Source organism: Ambystoma mexicanum, chromosome 6p, assembly GCF_040938575.1.
Source record: "Ambystoma mexicanum isolate Mex_15411 chromosome 6p, UKY_AmexF1_1, whole genome shotgun sequence".
In the NCBI taxonomy this organism is placed as follows: Eukaryota; Metazoa; Chordata; class Amphibia; order Caudata; family Ambystomatidae; genus Ambystoma; species Ambystoma mexicanum.
In genome coordinates this window covers 432,880,658-432,897,594 of record NC_090935.1, presented here as the reverse complement: position 1 = coordinate 432,897,594, position 16,937 = coordinate 432,880,658, and the positions used below count along the sequence as shown (strand labels likewise).

Here is a 16,937-nt window from a genome sequence, read left to right as displayed (position 1 = left end):
GTTGGATTCACCTCCAACTATGAGCTGGAGGTAAATCTGCCAGCTTTACGCCAAATGTCGGCGGAATTTCCACCACGTGAATCCCCCAAAATCCCTCGTGGGGCCCTATAGAATTAAAGGGGACTGACACGACTACCGCCACTTGTAATCCGGCAGTTATAACGTCGGACCAATTTTCAGTAACGATAATACAATTTGGTGGTATGTAGGGGAATTTACTGAGATACCACCAAATTTATGATGAGGCCTACAAGGGTTCTGATGTGTGGCTCTCTTACATTTCATAACCCCTCCCATTGCATAACAAAACAGCAACCTAGTTAAACATTGTGTGTCTCTAAATTCGCATCTGCATTACAAAGCTGTTTTGTTATTTTATGAGCCTAATTATTTAAAGTTCTTTCCTGTGCTGCCACTTCCTGCAATATTAAAATATCACTTAATTAGCGCACACCTAATATTTAAAGTAAACCTTCAGAGATTTATGTTACATTTACAGAAGAAAATGTGGGTGCAGGGGAGGAATACCAGCCCTGGCACAAAGCCTTAACAAAATATACAACACAATTGTGTCCAATCTATAGACACTCCCGTGCCCTGCACAGCACATATTCTGCACATCTCATAATGCACCAGTCCGCATCACTGCTGGCACACTCTGTACCTTAGTAAGTAATATACACATCACTCGTATTCCATTGTTTTATCCATATGTGGTGCCAAGGCTAGTTTCCATCACTGGGGCATATCACGAAGACCTGCTCTGACCTAACATGGCATTCGGGCAGAGACCTCGAAGATATGACACTCTCTAATGGATGCTTAGACACTCCGCATAACGTTCATCTGAATTTCATCACTTGTCACAGCGCGTGAAAGCAGTTATACATTATTCGACCAGGGTACACTGAACATAGGAAGTTTCATGTTCAGACTGGATAGATGGATAGGAGACCCGGCAAGCGAGTAAGTTTGTTTGTTTGTTTATTTATTTCTAAGGCGCACCAAACCCGAGGGTAGCAGGGCACAGCAGTAAGATGGTGCAAAGCTTACAGATTTACAAATGATTCAAGTATCACACAAAATATTACAAGTAGAATTAGAAAGGCAGTGTTTCAATATTTCACAATGTAAGAACAAATATAAAAATATCACAAACATACAGGTTATGACAATATTTCACAATGCACGAACAGCTATAACAAGAAGCAAATATACAAGTTATGAGCAGGTTAGATTCTCATTTTCTCGTTTTCTGGATTGCGAAGGATATATTAAGATATCCAGGGTGGTCAAGTTTCTCTGAAATGACTAATGGTCAGGAGAGTTGAGTAGGTTGATATAGTTCTAAACTGTAGATAAGGTTGGTCTACTCTCAACTCTCAACTCATGAGGCAGGGAGTTCCAGAGCTTGGCCGCCTTCACAGGAAAGCTGTTACCGCCAATCTTGGTAAGTGTGAATCTTGATACCACAAGGCAGTTAACGTAACCGGATCTGATCGGTCTAGTAGAAGTTCTTCTGTTTATCCTGTCTACGAGATAGCTAGGGGCTGCTTTGTTTAACGCTTTGTGGGTTAATGAGACAATTTTTAACTGTATTTTGTTGTGGGCAGAGAGCCATTTCTGTTGGTGTCTAACAGCAGAGATATGTGCTATTTTGTTTATGCCTAGTGCAGCTCTTAAGGCATTGTTTTGCAAGGTTTGTAGCCTCTTAATGATGACTTTGTTAGCACCACTATAACAATATCCAGCCTGGAGAGTATTGTCATTTGAGAGGAATGGCTTACCGGCTCTGATAAGCTTACAGGTGTAAGTAATGGTGGAGGCCAAGGATTTTATTTGTTTGTCAAATGACATAGTGGAGTCCAGGTAGAGACCTAGGTTTTTTTTCCTCCTTATTTAGCCTAATGATGTTTCCATCAATGCTAAATGAGGAGTATTTGTGGCCTAGTTTATTGATGTTGGTGTGTGAACCCAGGATTATCAGCTCTGTCTTATCATCATTCAGTCATAGACCGTGGGTGGCCATCCATGACTGGATGATGAGATATACTCTATTCACCAACTCCAAGTCCTAACAGGGAGGAGAATCTGAGTATCATCTGCATAGTTAGTGTAGGTGATACCCAGAAGGTCCAGATCATTGAACAAGGGTTTGGTGAATATATTGTATAGATCAGGGGAGGCACTGAATAGGGGTAGGGTCCACCGCTGCTGATTGGGAGAACACCCTCATTGATCTCTCGCTCAGGAAGGATTCGATCCATCTGTTAGCGTCTGTAGAGAAGTGAGCTGCCGAGTCCAGGTGTCTACATAAGACCTTATGATCCACTAGGTCGAATGCAGCTGATAGATCGAGTAGAAGGAGAAGAGCTGCCTTCCCTTTGTCTCTCAGCTCATCGACCTGTGTTTTTAAGTCAATCAGGGCTGTTTCCGTTCTGTGTAATGGGCGAAAGCTGGATTGTCTAGCTCCCAGGAGCTTATGCAGTTCAAGGTATTGATTATTAAGGTATTTTTTAATCTGGGTGTATGCGACTTTGTCAAGTATTTTAAGTAAAAATGGTACTGGGCCGGTAATTGGTGGGACGAAGTGGATCTAGAGTTTGCTTTTTCATGAATGGGAGTACCATGATTGTTTTAAGTTGGCAGGGATGGTGCCGGAAGCAAAGGAGGCATTGACCAATTTGGAAATAAATGGTGACAAATCCCTAGCAGCATCCTTTATGATGTGAGCTGGGCAGATGCCACCTTTGCAGTTGGATGGTTTGAGAGATAGGATAGTTTTCTCTACCTCTAGAGTAGTAGTTTTGGTAAAGCGGAATCTGGTCATCTGGGTAGTAGATATAACACTGTGCAGATGGACGTTCAAGGGATGCCATAGGTTTTATTTTATTTTGGAGTGTTTATTTTGTTGGCTTGTTCATGTTGAATATCCGAGCACCAAGTCTTGTTTTGGGTGCATAAGTCAGGTATGGGAATCAGAGATTCTAGTTCTTTCAAAATAGTGAACAATTCTTTCATACTTAAGTTAGAGTTAGCAATACGTCCATTATATGAGTTCCGTTTTGCCAGGCAAATTTCATTTTTGTAGTGCGTGGAGATGGATGTAATTTTACCTTTGTTCTCAGCAGAAGGGCAGAGTCTCCAGGCAGTTTCACACTTCCTTTTCAGGATGCATAAATCCTTTAATTGAGGAGTGAACCATTTGTTTAAATGGGATTTTGGAATGCTTGCTTTCATTTTGAGTGGGGCAATTGTATCCATAGTGGCGGGCATAATTTTGTTGTATTCATGGACCAGAGTACTGGACCTAAGTTGTCAGGCTGTGAGTTTAAAAGTAGGGAGGATAGCAGGGATCACTTTGTCCACTGTGATATTCTTTTTGTTTCTAGTTAAGCAAGGGGGCGCCGATTGCGGGACCATGGATGACGGTCTGGAAGTAGATAATGTGAATGACACAAGTGAGTGGTCTGTCCACAGTTGTGGTGTGATGGCAGTAATGGTGGCCATGCAGTTATGATTGGCTACCCAGTCAAGGGTTCTGCCTTTGGTATGGGTAGGTTTATTAACTTTTTTGTGATAATCCTAGTGCTGTGACGCTGTTGACTATTTCAGAGGCATACTTGTCAGCTGGATCATTAAAGCCTATGTTAAAGTCACCTACTAGTAATTGTTGGGTTGTCGTTTTGAGGTTGTTGCCCAGTATGGTGTGCATATCCTCCTCAAATGTCCCAACGGGGCCAGGTGGTCTGTAGAGTAGATGAATAGTAAGTGACTGGGAGTTATTTAGGGGAAGTTTGGCAGTGAGAATTGCACATGATTGCAAAGTTTGTACAGGGGCTAGTCTCAGTGAGAGGCTCGCTCTGGAAATGATGTCAATTCCTCTGCCTCGGGTTCCGTCTCTATCTTGCCTAGATATAGTATAGCCATCTGGGATGGCTAGCATAAGCAACGGTCCTGCGGCGTTGTGTAGCCAGGACTCTGTTATGGCCAGGAAGTCCAGGTTTCCTTCTGTTATTAGGTCAGCGATATCCGTACTGTGGGTAATGAGAGATGTTGAATTTAGGATTTCTCCATTGAGGGATTGTGCTTCTGTTTTAGTTGTAGCTTTATGAGACATAGGTGGGTTGCAGTCAATTAGCTTAGTATTGTGGGTCGTGATCTGACTGGCATTGAAGCAGGTGGCAGATCTGTCTGTACGTTGGTTGGTATTATCAAACTTCATACTGGCGTGGTAATGAGTTTTCTTATTTATCGGTGGTAGCCGTCTAGTAAGAGGTTTGTGCAGCTTGGAAAGCCTTGCACGGAGTTTAGAGTTTCTGTCATTGATAGAGCAAGGGAGGGTAACATAGACTACTGGGCCTGTAGTTTGTGGAGGTTTGAGTTGGGCAGTGCTAAAGTTGTTTGCTGCTATATTTGGCAGGCTAGGTGGGAGTGGTTCAGGCTCAGGGGGGGCAGTTGTGGTATTCTGTGGTGCTAGTAGCGAGGAGTGTATTGGTCATCATTATGCAAAGGGTCAGGCTTTGGAGTAACATATTTGGCCAGATGTATAATATGTGCACTGTGGGTGAAAATGCGAGGGTCAGACGTGCACCTTAACTGCGTCAAGTGTCCAAGGCAATATAGGGGAGGCAGATGTCAGGTGAGGCCTGGGGCGATTCAACTAGGCTGTGTAACACAGTCGAGTGAGAGACCGTTACTAGAAGCGCATGAAATCAAGGCACAGAGGGCGGCAGGGGGAAACAGTACAGTATAGTCAATTTAAGCACAGATCTAGATTGTAAGCAAGAGCAATGTACCAGGTACCGTGCATGGAGGTGCAGTGCATCCAGTCATTGCACAGGCACGTTAAACCTGAGAGCACATACTCGTTGCACAGGGCAAAGGTACACAGATGTGATATGCACCCCGTTAGAGTGACAGGAGAGAAGTACAAAGTCTAGTGTTATGAGCATATATTCATAGATTGGGTTTAGGCTAGGCTGGAAGACATAGTCAAATGGCAGGAGAAACGGTGTATAGCATGCACATTTACAGAGGCTGGAAGGCGGGCACAGTGTCGTGTCGGAGTATAGGCAATCTGGTTGCAAGCTGAGGCAGTGTGCAAGGCACAAACGCAGAGAGGCAATATACAATCAGCGCACAATCAATACATGGTGGAAGGGTGCACATTGGTGAAACAGCCGCAGACTAGAGTATATGTAATGCAGTGTGACAGTTCAAGTGGTCTCCGAGTTGCAAACGAAAAGTCAAATGGCTAGTGCATTAAGCACACGGTCGCAGAGGGCAACTGTGGGTACAATCAGATATATAGAAACAGTGCATTTATATCCATTCGAACGAGGCTTAGGTTACGGGCAGGCGGACGTAGCAATATGTTGATAGCGGGCACAGAGCACAATGGTAGTGGGAGAATAGATGTGGACACAAGAGGGAGTTACATACTCAAGAGGCCAAAAAGTTCAGTAGGCCAGTCCGGGAGGCCAATATAGGCGAGTGATAGCACATGGGCAGAATGGAAATGAATGTACATTGGCAAGTGGCAAAGTAAGCAGTATGGTGCAAGTAAGAAAGTGATCAAGTGTCAGTGATTAAAGTCCAGTAGTCCGGTCAGATCACTTTTCCAGAGACAATCAAAGAAAAACAAAAAGCACCCTCGCAGTTAGGAGCAGGAGGATCAAAGGGATGCTGTAGTTTTTCTACCTGGACCACATTCCACTTCCTTGGTTTTAAGGATGTGTTGAGCAATAGCGGGCCGCGGCACCCATCGACTAACAGTCAGCAAACAGGAAGCCTTATACCTAAAGGTCTTCTTCTGTGAGGCCGGCTTCCACCTGGCGGTGGCGGTAATTAGACTATAAGGCACTCCGTTGCCTAGAAATTGGGGCAGACTCAGTTTCATCCCGCATCGCACCAGCCATTTTGTGGTCAGGTGCGATGCACGTTTCAATAGTGGGCACTGGAAACAGCTGATTTAGAGAATAAATATATGATTCTCTAGCAGCAAGTCCTGCCATAACGCGGGTGTTAAGGTAAGACCAGTACAACTTAAGGTGTAGTTTCCAAAAACTGGTTTGATAAGGGACGTTCTTTTGATTGAGCGGGAGGAGTGATACTGTCTCCCGTTTAGAGTACAACCAAACGGGCAAAGAGTGTTCATTCAACTCTGTGCTTATTTACATATGGTTCAGAGACGAACTACTGAGGTGGCCTTGAGTACAAACGACTTTCCTACTTCACAGGTGTAAATTGTCGACTCGGTCAGATGGGGTGACATATTTTGAATGGCAAAGTGGACAGGAATAACAAGCCTGTCATTTCTTTTAATGTTTAGGACTACAGAGTCCCAATACATACCTTCAGATTGAAGATTAGAAGGTAGGATGGTTCCTATCATGTAGAATTTTGTGGAATGCTCGATCACCTTTGAATCTCCACAGGTGTTTTACATAGGTGAGGGAATGACTTGATCAAAATTCACTGCATAGACACGATATGACCTGCATGGAATTATTGGCATGCTTCCAACATCAGAAGGTGTCGAGTGCGACATGACATTATGCATGGTTTACCAATTGGCAAATTAGTAGCTATGAACCACAGTGCTTTCACATGATGCACACATCTAGATTTATGAATGCACCGGGGTTGTAGCTTGCCAGGAAATGGGTGGTACTTTTTTGATGTTAGTATTGTGCCGGTTGAAAAGTTACATCTGGGCCTCGTTTTGTTTTGTGGTACACCTATAGAACTCCACTCCTGAAGAAGGGGAATAGCACCCCGAAACACGTGGAGTACAAAGGACTTCACATGAACGAATTGGACTACTGTATAAGAAGACTACAAGTTTGATGTTGAAGCCTAACATGTTTTTTTGTTTGAAATTGTTATCACATTAAATGTTGTATCTATTCTGAAGCTATTTGGCTGGTAATCAGCATTTGTGGTGTGCAGGGGATGTGAGTGTCTATAGATTGGACACTATTTTGTTGTATGCTTCCTGCAATATTACTAGGATAAAATGTCATGTGATATCACTTCATCTGATGCTGTTAGACTTGACTGCCATTTGTGTCACTTTCTGTGATGTCACTAGGAATATGATATATCATATCCCTCCCCAAGAATGTCTGTACATTACCGTGAACCCTTCCTTGATGCATCCCCTCAAACCAAGCCACAACCAAAACCCAAGCCCTACGCATAAAGAAAGGGACCTGAGCTATATTCACATCAGTGGAGGAAAGAGATACAATTAACAAGAATAGGCATGATTGGCCTCCACGTTAAATCATGAGATGGAGCGCAGAGCTTTATGGTGCCAGTCTCCTGCGCCAGTGCAACAGCATTTCATAGACATGGGAACATGTCAGACTGGGTAGGAGATTCTCGCAGCTACTGTCCATTATTCAATCACAGGTACTATATGAACCAGGATAAAACCATAGTTTTTTTTTTTAAGTTAAATGCAATGCTTCGTGCTTGTAAAGGTATAGTTTATATGAAATGTGTAAGAAATTAGGATAGTGGTGCTTTATATTTGTACATTCAACATATTGTTTTTGCTTAGTAGGTGCCTTTTACTCTGAAAATCGGTGGATTTACCACACAGTACTTCCTCTGGTGGTAAATCTGCAAAAAATATTAATTTGACGGTGTAGGAAAAATGGCAGTCATGGAATTACTGGCACTTTTTTTTCCCCACACCGTCAGAATTTAAACTTATATTAATAAAATGTCTTCTGGATAATTTGTCAAATTTCCTTAAACATTGCACATGGTAAGAGTATTTCTGCATCCTTGGAATACGCCGTGTAGGAAATGCTGTAAACTAACTCACTTAGAGTAACAAAAGCACATTGGATGTGAAGGGTCTGAAATTTTGAATAAGCCCTTAAAATAAAAAAAAAGAGGTTCATTGTTTATTTCAAAGAAAATTGGATTAGCAGCAATACATTGGGCTTCATTACAAGTTTGACGGTAATTCACCATTGTTGGAGTCCATAGGACTCTTTCGGGATTTTTGGCAGATTTTTGGCAGATTTACTGCTGGCAGAATTACCACATGGTAAATCCGCCGTTTTTAAAGGTTAAGGAGAGGCTTTACCCCCAGCAACAAGCTGGAGGTAAATCTGCCACTTTTCCTCTGAAAATCTGTATGTTAAATTTGGGAACATAAGCAGCATGCCCCCCCTATACACTATCCCTATAATGTTTCTCTTTATAATATAAACATGATGGTTCACCTTCCTCTTTTAAGACTTAGTTATTTGTGTTTCTTGTTTTCAGAACGATTCCTGGGGAAAGCAGTACTCATACGCCCTCTTCAAAGCCATGAGCCACATGCTGTGCATTGGGTATGGAGCCCGGGCCCCAGTCAGCATGTCCGACCTCTGGATAACCATGTTGAGTATGATTGTGGGTGCCACATGCTACGCCATGTTTGTCGGACATGCTACCGCCTTAATCCAGTCATTGGATTCATCGCGACGGCAATATCAAGAAAAGGTTATTATTTTCCATTACATTTCAAGTGTTCTGTTTAATGTGATCATTTTCCAATATTGATGTGACAGAGTGCAGGCTCTTCCAATGAATCGGTGCAAATGGGTTAATCACTATGAGTGTAGCCAAAACATTCAAGAGGATCCGTCCACCTGCAAATGCCACCCATGTCTGCCTTGAATGTATGCATGAACCTTACGAATTTCAGTAGTGCCCATGTCCTTCAACATGTGCAAATGAAGCATTCTCATGTGTCGGACTGTCATGAGCAACCTCATGCTATTAACACTTTGTCAGCAGTGTAACGGAAGTGGAGGTGCCCTTTGATTGGATGGTCTATTATCACAAAGTTTTGAATGATGTCACATTAACTTGTCCAAACTAATCTCACACCTTTTGCTAAAGAGATACAACGGTGTTTCTCAGAGTTAAAATGAAGTGGTCAAGTTGCAACTGCTGTTATGATTTCATTAGGACCCATTGGTGGACATTGTTGCTTCATTTAGTAAGGCGGAGGTCGCCAGGTGTAGTGAAGTTTGACTCCCACAGTCCCTCATCAGTGATCACACTGGCAAGGGCTGAGGGGAATTGAAGTCGAAAACACCTGGAAATACGACGGTTCTAGACCATGCATTAAGGTTATTGTTACAATACGCATATGTTGAACTTCTTGCAAGCATGGGGTGATGCTATAATGCACACGCAGGGATGCAGAGAAAGGTTTACAAGGAGTTGCTATAGCCACCATGCTTGGCACCAAGAAGGGTGCTAGACTGGGTTGATCTCTAGCCAAAACCATTCCTGGTGATTGCACATATTTGTAAATATTAAGGCACCTGTGTCTATGCGGTGAAAGCAGTTTCAAAAGTGTTTAACTGCTCGCATACTCAAGGTATGTAATGTTCCTCGTCTGATGTTTTATGGGTATATGTGTCTTTTTTTAAACTTTAAGTACCTCCTACTGTGCATTGTAAGGATATTGGAAGTCAACAAAGAGCTCCTTTATAATGTCAAAGAACTCCGAGGTGACTTCTAATGCCCATTTCACTTAAGGGAAGGGATATTTTACTCGTTATAATAGAAGGATTCGCTTATAATACACTGTCAGGTATTGAACGATATGGTCCAGTTGCTGATACATTTGAACGGTGCCGGTGCTACAGTCATCCCCATTCCCATTGAACCCTATGGGGCTGAAATGGGAATGGGGATATACCGGCACCGGCAACCGCGATAGGGCAATTACCGGGTCTGGCAGTGTCAGAAAACCCTGGTAATTGCCCATTCGCGGGTGCCAGATTTTCAGGCCGGTATGGTGGTTGGCTTGCTGGTAATACCGGAAAGGCAACCTCCAACCTCGTTATGATGCCCATCTCATATTGACATCTTTCTATACGGGCATGTTTTGTTATAGATTTCAGATTTAAAAGGTTATACTTGAGCAGCAAGGTATTATGAAAATATACTGCTCAGCAAATCGATTTTTTTTGTGTGTAGTTTTTTTTTCAATCGTAAAAGACAAGCCTGAATGAAATGTGCCTATTTCACGTTGACGGCCCGATGCTTACCTTAGACCCACCACTTTTCTTTAGGACTTTAGTACTGGCTTTCATGTATTACTTTGTACAGAACTTTTCACTGACATGTGCAGCTAAATGCTCAATAATGAGGCACAGCGTGTCCATTATGTGTCCATCATTGTGCTCTGTCAGGGTTGTCACCCATGTTCTTGAGCAGAGCACCATAGAAGTGGAAGTTCTCATGCAGCGAGATTCTCACTTTAATATTTATATGTTAAATCGCACAGCTAACATAAGGACTTAAACTTGCCCTACAGTCCTAGCGCAGACTTTGGAAGTGGAATCCTACCACAGTGAGCTAATTAGCTGGCATAATTCACATCATTGTAAACAGGTAACAACCAAGCTCGGGTTATCCCATACCTGAAGCCCTGCAAACAGGGTTACAATCGGGCCATCAATAGCTTCCACAGTATAAACTAAGTCAATATGTTATATATTCCTTTTAAAACATTTGCTATTGTGTGAACCCTGCCCTAGGGCATACGGAGCACTGTATATCAATAAAAACAAATACAATTAAAACAATGTATCCACAATTGAAATAAAATATAAAATAACACACATTTGAAACATAATTTTGCATCTAGCAAAAAAGGTACTGCATGTTAAATGGTAATCCGGGGAAAAAATAATATAGAAAGGACAATAGGTAGGATGAGTGAATCGAATCGCCTTAAAGGCAATTCAACTAATCCAATAATATATTTGCAGAAAACGGCTGGTGGATGTCGGGGGGGGGGGAGAGGGGAAGGGCAGTGAAGGGACAATACAATAGAGGAGATAGGGAACATTTGCAGGTGCCAGCAACAAGATGAGCAGCAGTAAGTATAGCCGATTGCAAAGGTCTTAACGTTCTTTTAGGGAAACTGGAAGCCAAAGTGAAAGTCATTATCCAAGTCACTTTAAGATAGGACTGATGTTTGCAGGACTGAACACAATAAATCCAAAGGGATAAAGGTTTTGATCTGACATAGAAGGGAAACTTGGAACATTGCCAAATATGTGTTTCTTTTCTACATGTGTTAACAGGGATAATTTGCCATCTGACCAGAAGCTTAGTGACTGGGCTGATGAGACAAGGAGGGGGAAATCCCATCTCTACTTAGGAACTCAAGCAAAGACTGACACTGGTCGGTAGATGTACCAGTAGAACAAAGCAGTAATGCAGTCTTGGAAGAATTAAACTTAAGATTGGCTATGGACATACATGACTCAAACATACTCAAACAATTTCCCAAACGAACGGCAAAAGTTTATGACATCATAAAAAGGTTCTGCTTAAAGGGTGAAAGTAAAATAGGGGACATGATGGAACATCGAGCATCTCCACAGCAAATGGACAACTGTGCAGCTATTTCCAACCGGGTAGATTGTGATCTGCAAGATTAGAAATAATGGGAACAATTGACAACATTACGCCCAATGCCCATGCACTACGATACAATCTAATGGTGTGCCTCATGGTTCACTCAAAAGATGTAGCCAACAAACAACAACCAAGAACCATCTCTTTCAGTGGCTCAGAATCTGTACTGTAAGGTGCAGTTTCAATGCTAAACTGGGTCCTAAAGCCAGACTGAGAAAGACAGAGCAACTGATGTTGATCCATATGAGCGGCCAGCTTTTGGGATACTGATTTTTCCATGACTTTATACACAAAAGGTTATTGCAGTAATACGTCGACAATTGACCAGGATAGAATGATCCAAAAGTGGCTTCTTTAGGAGTGGAGCAATCATGCATACCTTCAGATTATTGGGAAATATGCCTTGGGTAGAGGAAGGTTTTAGAAGTTGAAAAGGAAGCCTAATGTTCTCAAAAACAATAGATTTTAAGGAATGAGGCATGATACTACCGAGAGCATGATATGTAGATCACAAAGAAAACAAAAATTGACAACAGCAATTCTCAGACTCTTTAGGCACTTACAGGTCCTGAAATGAACACATTCTTAAAGCAATTTCTCTGTGGATAAGATTGAATTTGTCAATAAAATTGTATTGATTTGTCAGCATATGTCAGCTGAAGGAAAGATAGTATTAGAAGAAATAAGGGCGACACAGTTTATTTTTTTACATTATCAACAATTTATACAGTATAAGAATTATGCAAATTATTCAGACGTTTAAAAAATATACATAGAGAAAAAAGTATATGTTATATATTGACGCTTCTACTAAAAAGATTTTTAGCATACGCTCTGCCCCATTTTGTAACCACCACATTCAGTCTAGCCAATATTGTGAACCAGTATCAGGCTATGACCAATGATAGCCCGAGATGTTGTCCCTGTAAACATCATAGCCAAAAGGAGTCATGGTGTCTACATTGTTTAAACATTTTCTCAAATACATTGTTCTTTTGTCACTCAATGCAGAACAATACAAGTATAGAGGCTTCAGTATTTCCATTGAATCTCTTGAGTTACATGAATGGTAAAGTCATTGGTGCCTGTCTAGGCCTGTTATTGGTCCTATGACCTCTAACATCTCTTACACAGAAATCTGATTTAACCTCTGTTACCAGAGATTTTCAATGAATGCATGCCTGAGCTCTAAATAAGATAGAGCAGACAGACCAGAGCACCATGCCTTCCCAAATTGGCTCAATTTACTTTTGTTCTGTATGAAGGTCTCGGAATACCAAGGCATTAAGTTACCTGATGAATTTTATGTGAAGTGAGTGGGGCAGCCTGATTAATAAAATATGTTGTAACACCTTGTTACAAATTAGAAATTACATTTACATCAGTCATATTAGCAAAAGTAAGAGCATCAGTACAAGAGGCTATTGTAAATGTGGTATTGACAATGGGGATAGGAGCTGGTCTCAATTTTTAAAGTGTGGGGTGACCATGCTTAAGCATAACAGATACGAGAAGTTTATATGGAATACAAACAATATCAGAGCAATCAATCAGATTGGGTGAAACACAAGTAACACATTAATCAGAAGAAATAATAAAGTCTAAGATGAGTCGGAAAATCTCCATGGTGAACTAAAACAAACGTGGTCATTGAAGTATTAAATCTAGTTAACAAACCTGACGAAGCAGATGTCCTGGGTAAAGTAAAATCTTTGAGTGTGAAAATGTTAATTAAAAGTAGAGGAAGATGATCTATTCATGATATTACATGTACGATAAGATGTATAAAGAACAGTAAATGTATGCATGACACACCAACTACTAATGGGTTTTTAGCGTATGTATGGTAATTTAAAGGAAGTTTAACCAATTTACATTTGTATGAACTTTAAACGATTTGAATGCTTTTTGATCACTTGGTGGAAGAATGTGTTCTTGTATCGATGTTTCTGTTGTGCTGCCTTGTTTTTATTGAATGATATTCTGACATAAACGTGAATTAAATTGAATAAAGTACAGTGTGATCACCCCCTATAGGACTATATAGGGCTGCAGCCAGCACAAGGGTTAATGTATCATCAGGATAGCTGCCTTCCCTCCTACTACAGGCACGGTGAGCAAAAAGGTAATCAAAATCCCCCCTTATGAACAATTTCGGGTTGGTAGCTTAACTCCACAGAGCTATGTATCTGCTTCAAATAAAGGGAAGGTAACACTGGTAGAAGAGGTCTGAAAGAAAGCCAGGGTTGGATCTGCAGAAACCGGTCACTCCATGAAACGTGCCTTCAGTGCAAGGCATATGAAGGTCTACCAAAGCGAGATGCCGCGCACGCATTTCTTAAGAACAGCACGAATACAGAATACACATACCACACACAAAAATGTTGCTGAGACAATAGTCCATTATATCAAAATTGATCTGTATCACAAGCGTCTCTAATACTTGCAAGATGGCAAATAGAATAGAACAGCTCCATCAAAATACAGGCCTCAGACTACATACCTATAGTACTCATTGTCTAACTCAGTCCTTAATATTAGATATCTCGTAGGGTAACAGCACCGGGCTGTCAAACAATATCTAGTGATGACCGTGAAGAACACATCACACACTGCTCGCTATGAATGCTTAAAGGTAACCTGACTTAGAAGGTATCCCCTGTGAACTACCCATGCACCCCAATAATGGGTATCATGTATCAATGTTTTTGTTTTTCGGCATTGAATACATTCAAAGATGCATATTTGGATCACAAACATAAAATAGTTTCATGCTTGTATTAGCTACACATAATTAAGATGTAAACAAACATTTGGCTCTCCAGATGTTTAGGATTGTGACTCCCATGATCCCCCACCATTGGTAAAAAAAAAAAAGGTTTTACGCATCACGTCCTTTAATTTACCTATGTGTTGCTTTCCAAGGCTATTTCCATGTTTGACTAAACATGAATCAGATTTAAAAAACAGTAATGCGCAGCACATGCTTAAAGCTACAAAGACGCTGCCTTCCATTGAAGGGAAACATCAAAGTGCAGGATAATTCTGTTCGATGTATCGCAGCCTTTCATTGCTGGTGGCCCGCTTTCACTTGAACAGCCTAACTCCGCTATTGGGTCCGGATTTTATCATCGGAGCAACATGGGGCTCCTTCCAGCTAAACCTTATCTTCTCTATGCAGTTGCTCTACCCTGAGAAGGGTGCAGCGCCAGGATGCAGTTGCCTGTTCTGTTTACTCGGTCCTATCATTGTACTTAACTCTGAAGATTGATATCTCCACATTTTAAAATTGCGAAGATTCATGCAAACTTTCCCGTTGTGGAGAAAATGCTTAGCTGTGAAGACGTGTTCAGTTCTGCGTGTGTAAGACTACTGCCATCTATCATGCCAACAGCAATTTGTTAAAAGCCCCATGTGTGTTCACCTGCTCTCTATGTATAGATTTGTTTTATAAGCTGTCTGCGTGTCCCAGTCACCTTGAAGGTGCTTCAGAGTTCTGGTGGGTGGTATTACCTTAGAACAGAAAGCAGCTCTTTTATGAATGCTGTGAAGCGTACTTCTGGATAATGCTTAGATGGCAGAAAAGTATATGCCTTGGAAAGTTAAACTATGAAGGCCATTGTTGTGCCTCATAGCAACAAGGAAGCAGGAAATTAGTCTTCTGAAATCCTACGCTTGCTGGCCACTAGTACCCAGCGGGAGGGAGGATGGGTGTGGTGGCCTCCACGCCAATCAGTATGCTAAGAATGTGGGCTTTCCCATATGGTAAAAGCCCCACTCTGAGCATCCAAGGAAGCGGGAGGCTGCCATCTTCCACACAGGGAACAGGCAAGTTCACTCCTACCCTTCCTTTCACACCATTCCCTCCACCCCCCACACCAATGTCCATGTCCCACACCCACCCTAATCTAATCCCCACTTACCTTGCGCTCCTGTGTCCCTTGTCCCAGCGTATCTGTCGCAGCAATGGTCACCATGGAAAGGGAGAAGGGACTATGTGTATTTAATTATTTAATTATTTTATATAGTGCAACACAAACCCTCTGTCATGCGGGAGCTAGAGAAACCAGTTACATGTAGCCCTGAGGCAGCAATATGCACACTCACATAGTTACAATAGGCAAGGCAGGCAGGGGCAGGGGCTTTACCGGGGCAGGTAATGGCCTGGGGCTAACATTAAAGCCTGCGCTTTTCTCAGCCTTCTAATTTGGCCCATGGGCATCACCTGGACCGGTAAAACCCCACCCATCTGAGTTTATTGCTTAAGTAAAGCTGGAATCTGACATCTGGTGACTTACCATTTGTCCCTCCTTTAATGCTAAGTGTAGCTGGGTTTAGATAGGTTAGCGTAGAAGTGGAAATATTAGAGGATGCTTCAAAATGCACACTCATTGTGGCACCCCAATGCAGATATTTGGTGACTGATAAGAGGAATTAAGGCAGTTTCACGTGGTGTGTAGAGTTGGAGAGGGAAGAGTAGTGCCAATTGGGCGCAAATTCCTCAATACCGAAAGACTACTTGAGGTAAATCAGGATGAAGATTTAGTCCATGATATTGAAGGCCATAGAGAGATCATCGAGAAGAACAAAAGCTAAAGCATGGCTCTAATCTCTAATCTCTGGCTTAGAGCAGTTCTTTATTAATGTGTTGTAGGGCAAAGTCTGTGCCTCACTTTGGGCAGATCTATCACCCATGAATATTCAAAAATGTGCTTGAGTCAGGATTCATGGCAGATGTGTTCCCGGAATGGCAAGCAATTTTCTCTGCAGGCAATTTCTAACTCATTGATAGTGTGTTGTTAACATTTTGTTAGTATATTTTTCTGTGACAGACATGACATGTACTCCAGTGTGCACTTGAAGTGTGTAGTCTTCTAAACATCCCTCCTGCTAAATCCAGAGTGGGATCTGGGGTACAAGGGCAAAAGGCAGTGGTACCAAACCCAATAATGGGATGTTTACAGCTGTTAACATTGATTTGGCAAAGTTAGCCATGGGGACAGGAGTTTTGGAGGCCACCTTATAATGGTGAACAGGGAAGACACTGAGAGGACAGCCATACCCAGTCAAGGTGAGGTAGCAGAGGATCAAAGCTTAGTTTCAGGAAGGGTGTGAGAGTGCTCCAGGGCTACAATGAGTCCACACAGAGCAACACCAGTAATTCCAGTTCAACAGGTATGTACAAAAATACAATTATGTACCCCACCAAAACACTTCTTCATTTCTCTTCCTAGGTTTTCAGCCTTTGAACACTGTAGACCAACTCTGCTTTATTTATTAAAAGCTAAAACACCTTTAATGGCTTGTTCACTTTCAAGGTACCTTAAAGATTATTTTAATAGTGTAGCTAGCATGTTGACATCATCAGGATCATGAAGGGTCTTATATTCTCTCTTGAGTTATTTTCAAAACTTGTATAGAATTTTAAATAATGTACGATAAAAATATTGTCTGGAATTTAGATCCTTGCTCTTTTTATAGTC

The 16,937-nt window shown here is 41.8% G+C and overlaps 1 protein-coding gene across 5 annotated transcripts in view; it reads left to right on the top strand.

Moving 5' to 3' along the window:
* The window catches only part of HCN1 (hyperpolarization activated cyclic nucleotide gated potassium channel 1), a 1,346,554-nt gene that overhangs the window by 1,029,137 nt on the left and 300,480 nt on the right, over positions 1-16,937 (top strand). For all 5 annotated transcript variants that reach the window (XM_069627242.1, XM_069627243.1, XM_069627244.1 and 2 more), the window contains exon 4: positions 8,290-8,508. In XM_069627242.1, coding sequence (XP_069483343.1) covers positions 8,290-8,508 — 219 coding nt within the window. The remainder of the gene's footprint in view (positions 1-8,289; positions 8,509-16,937) is intronic.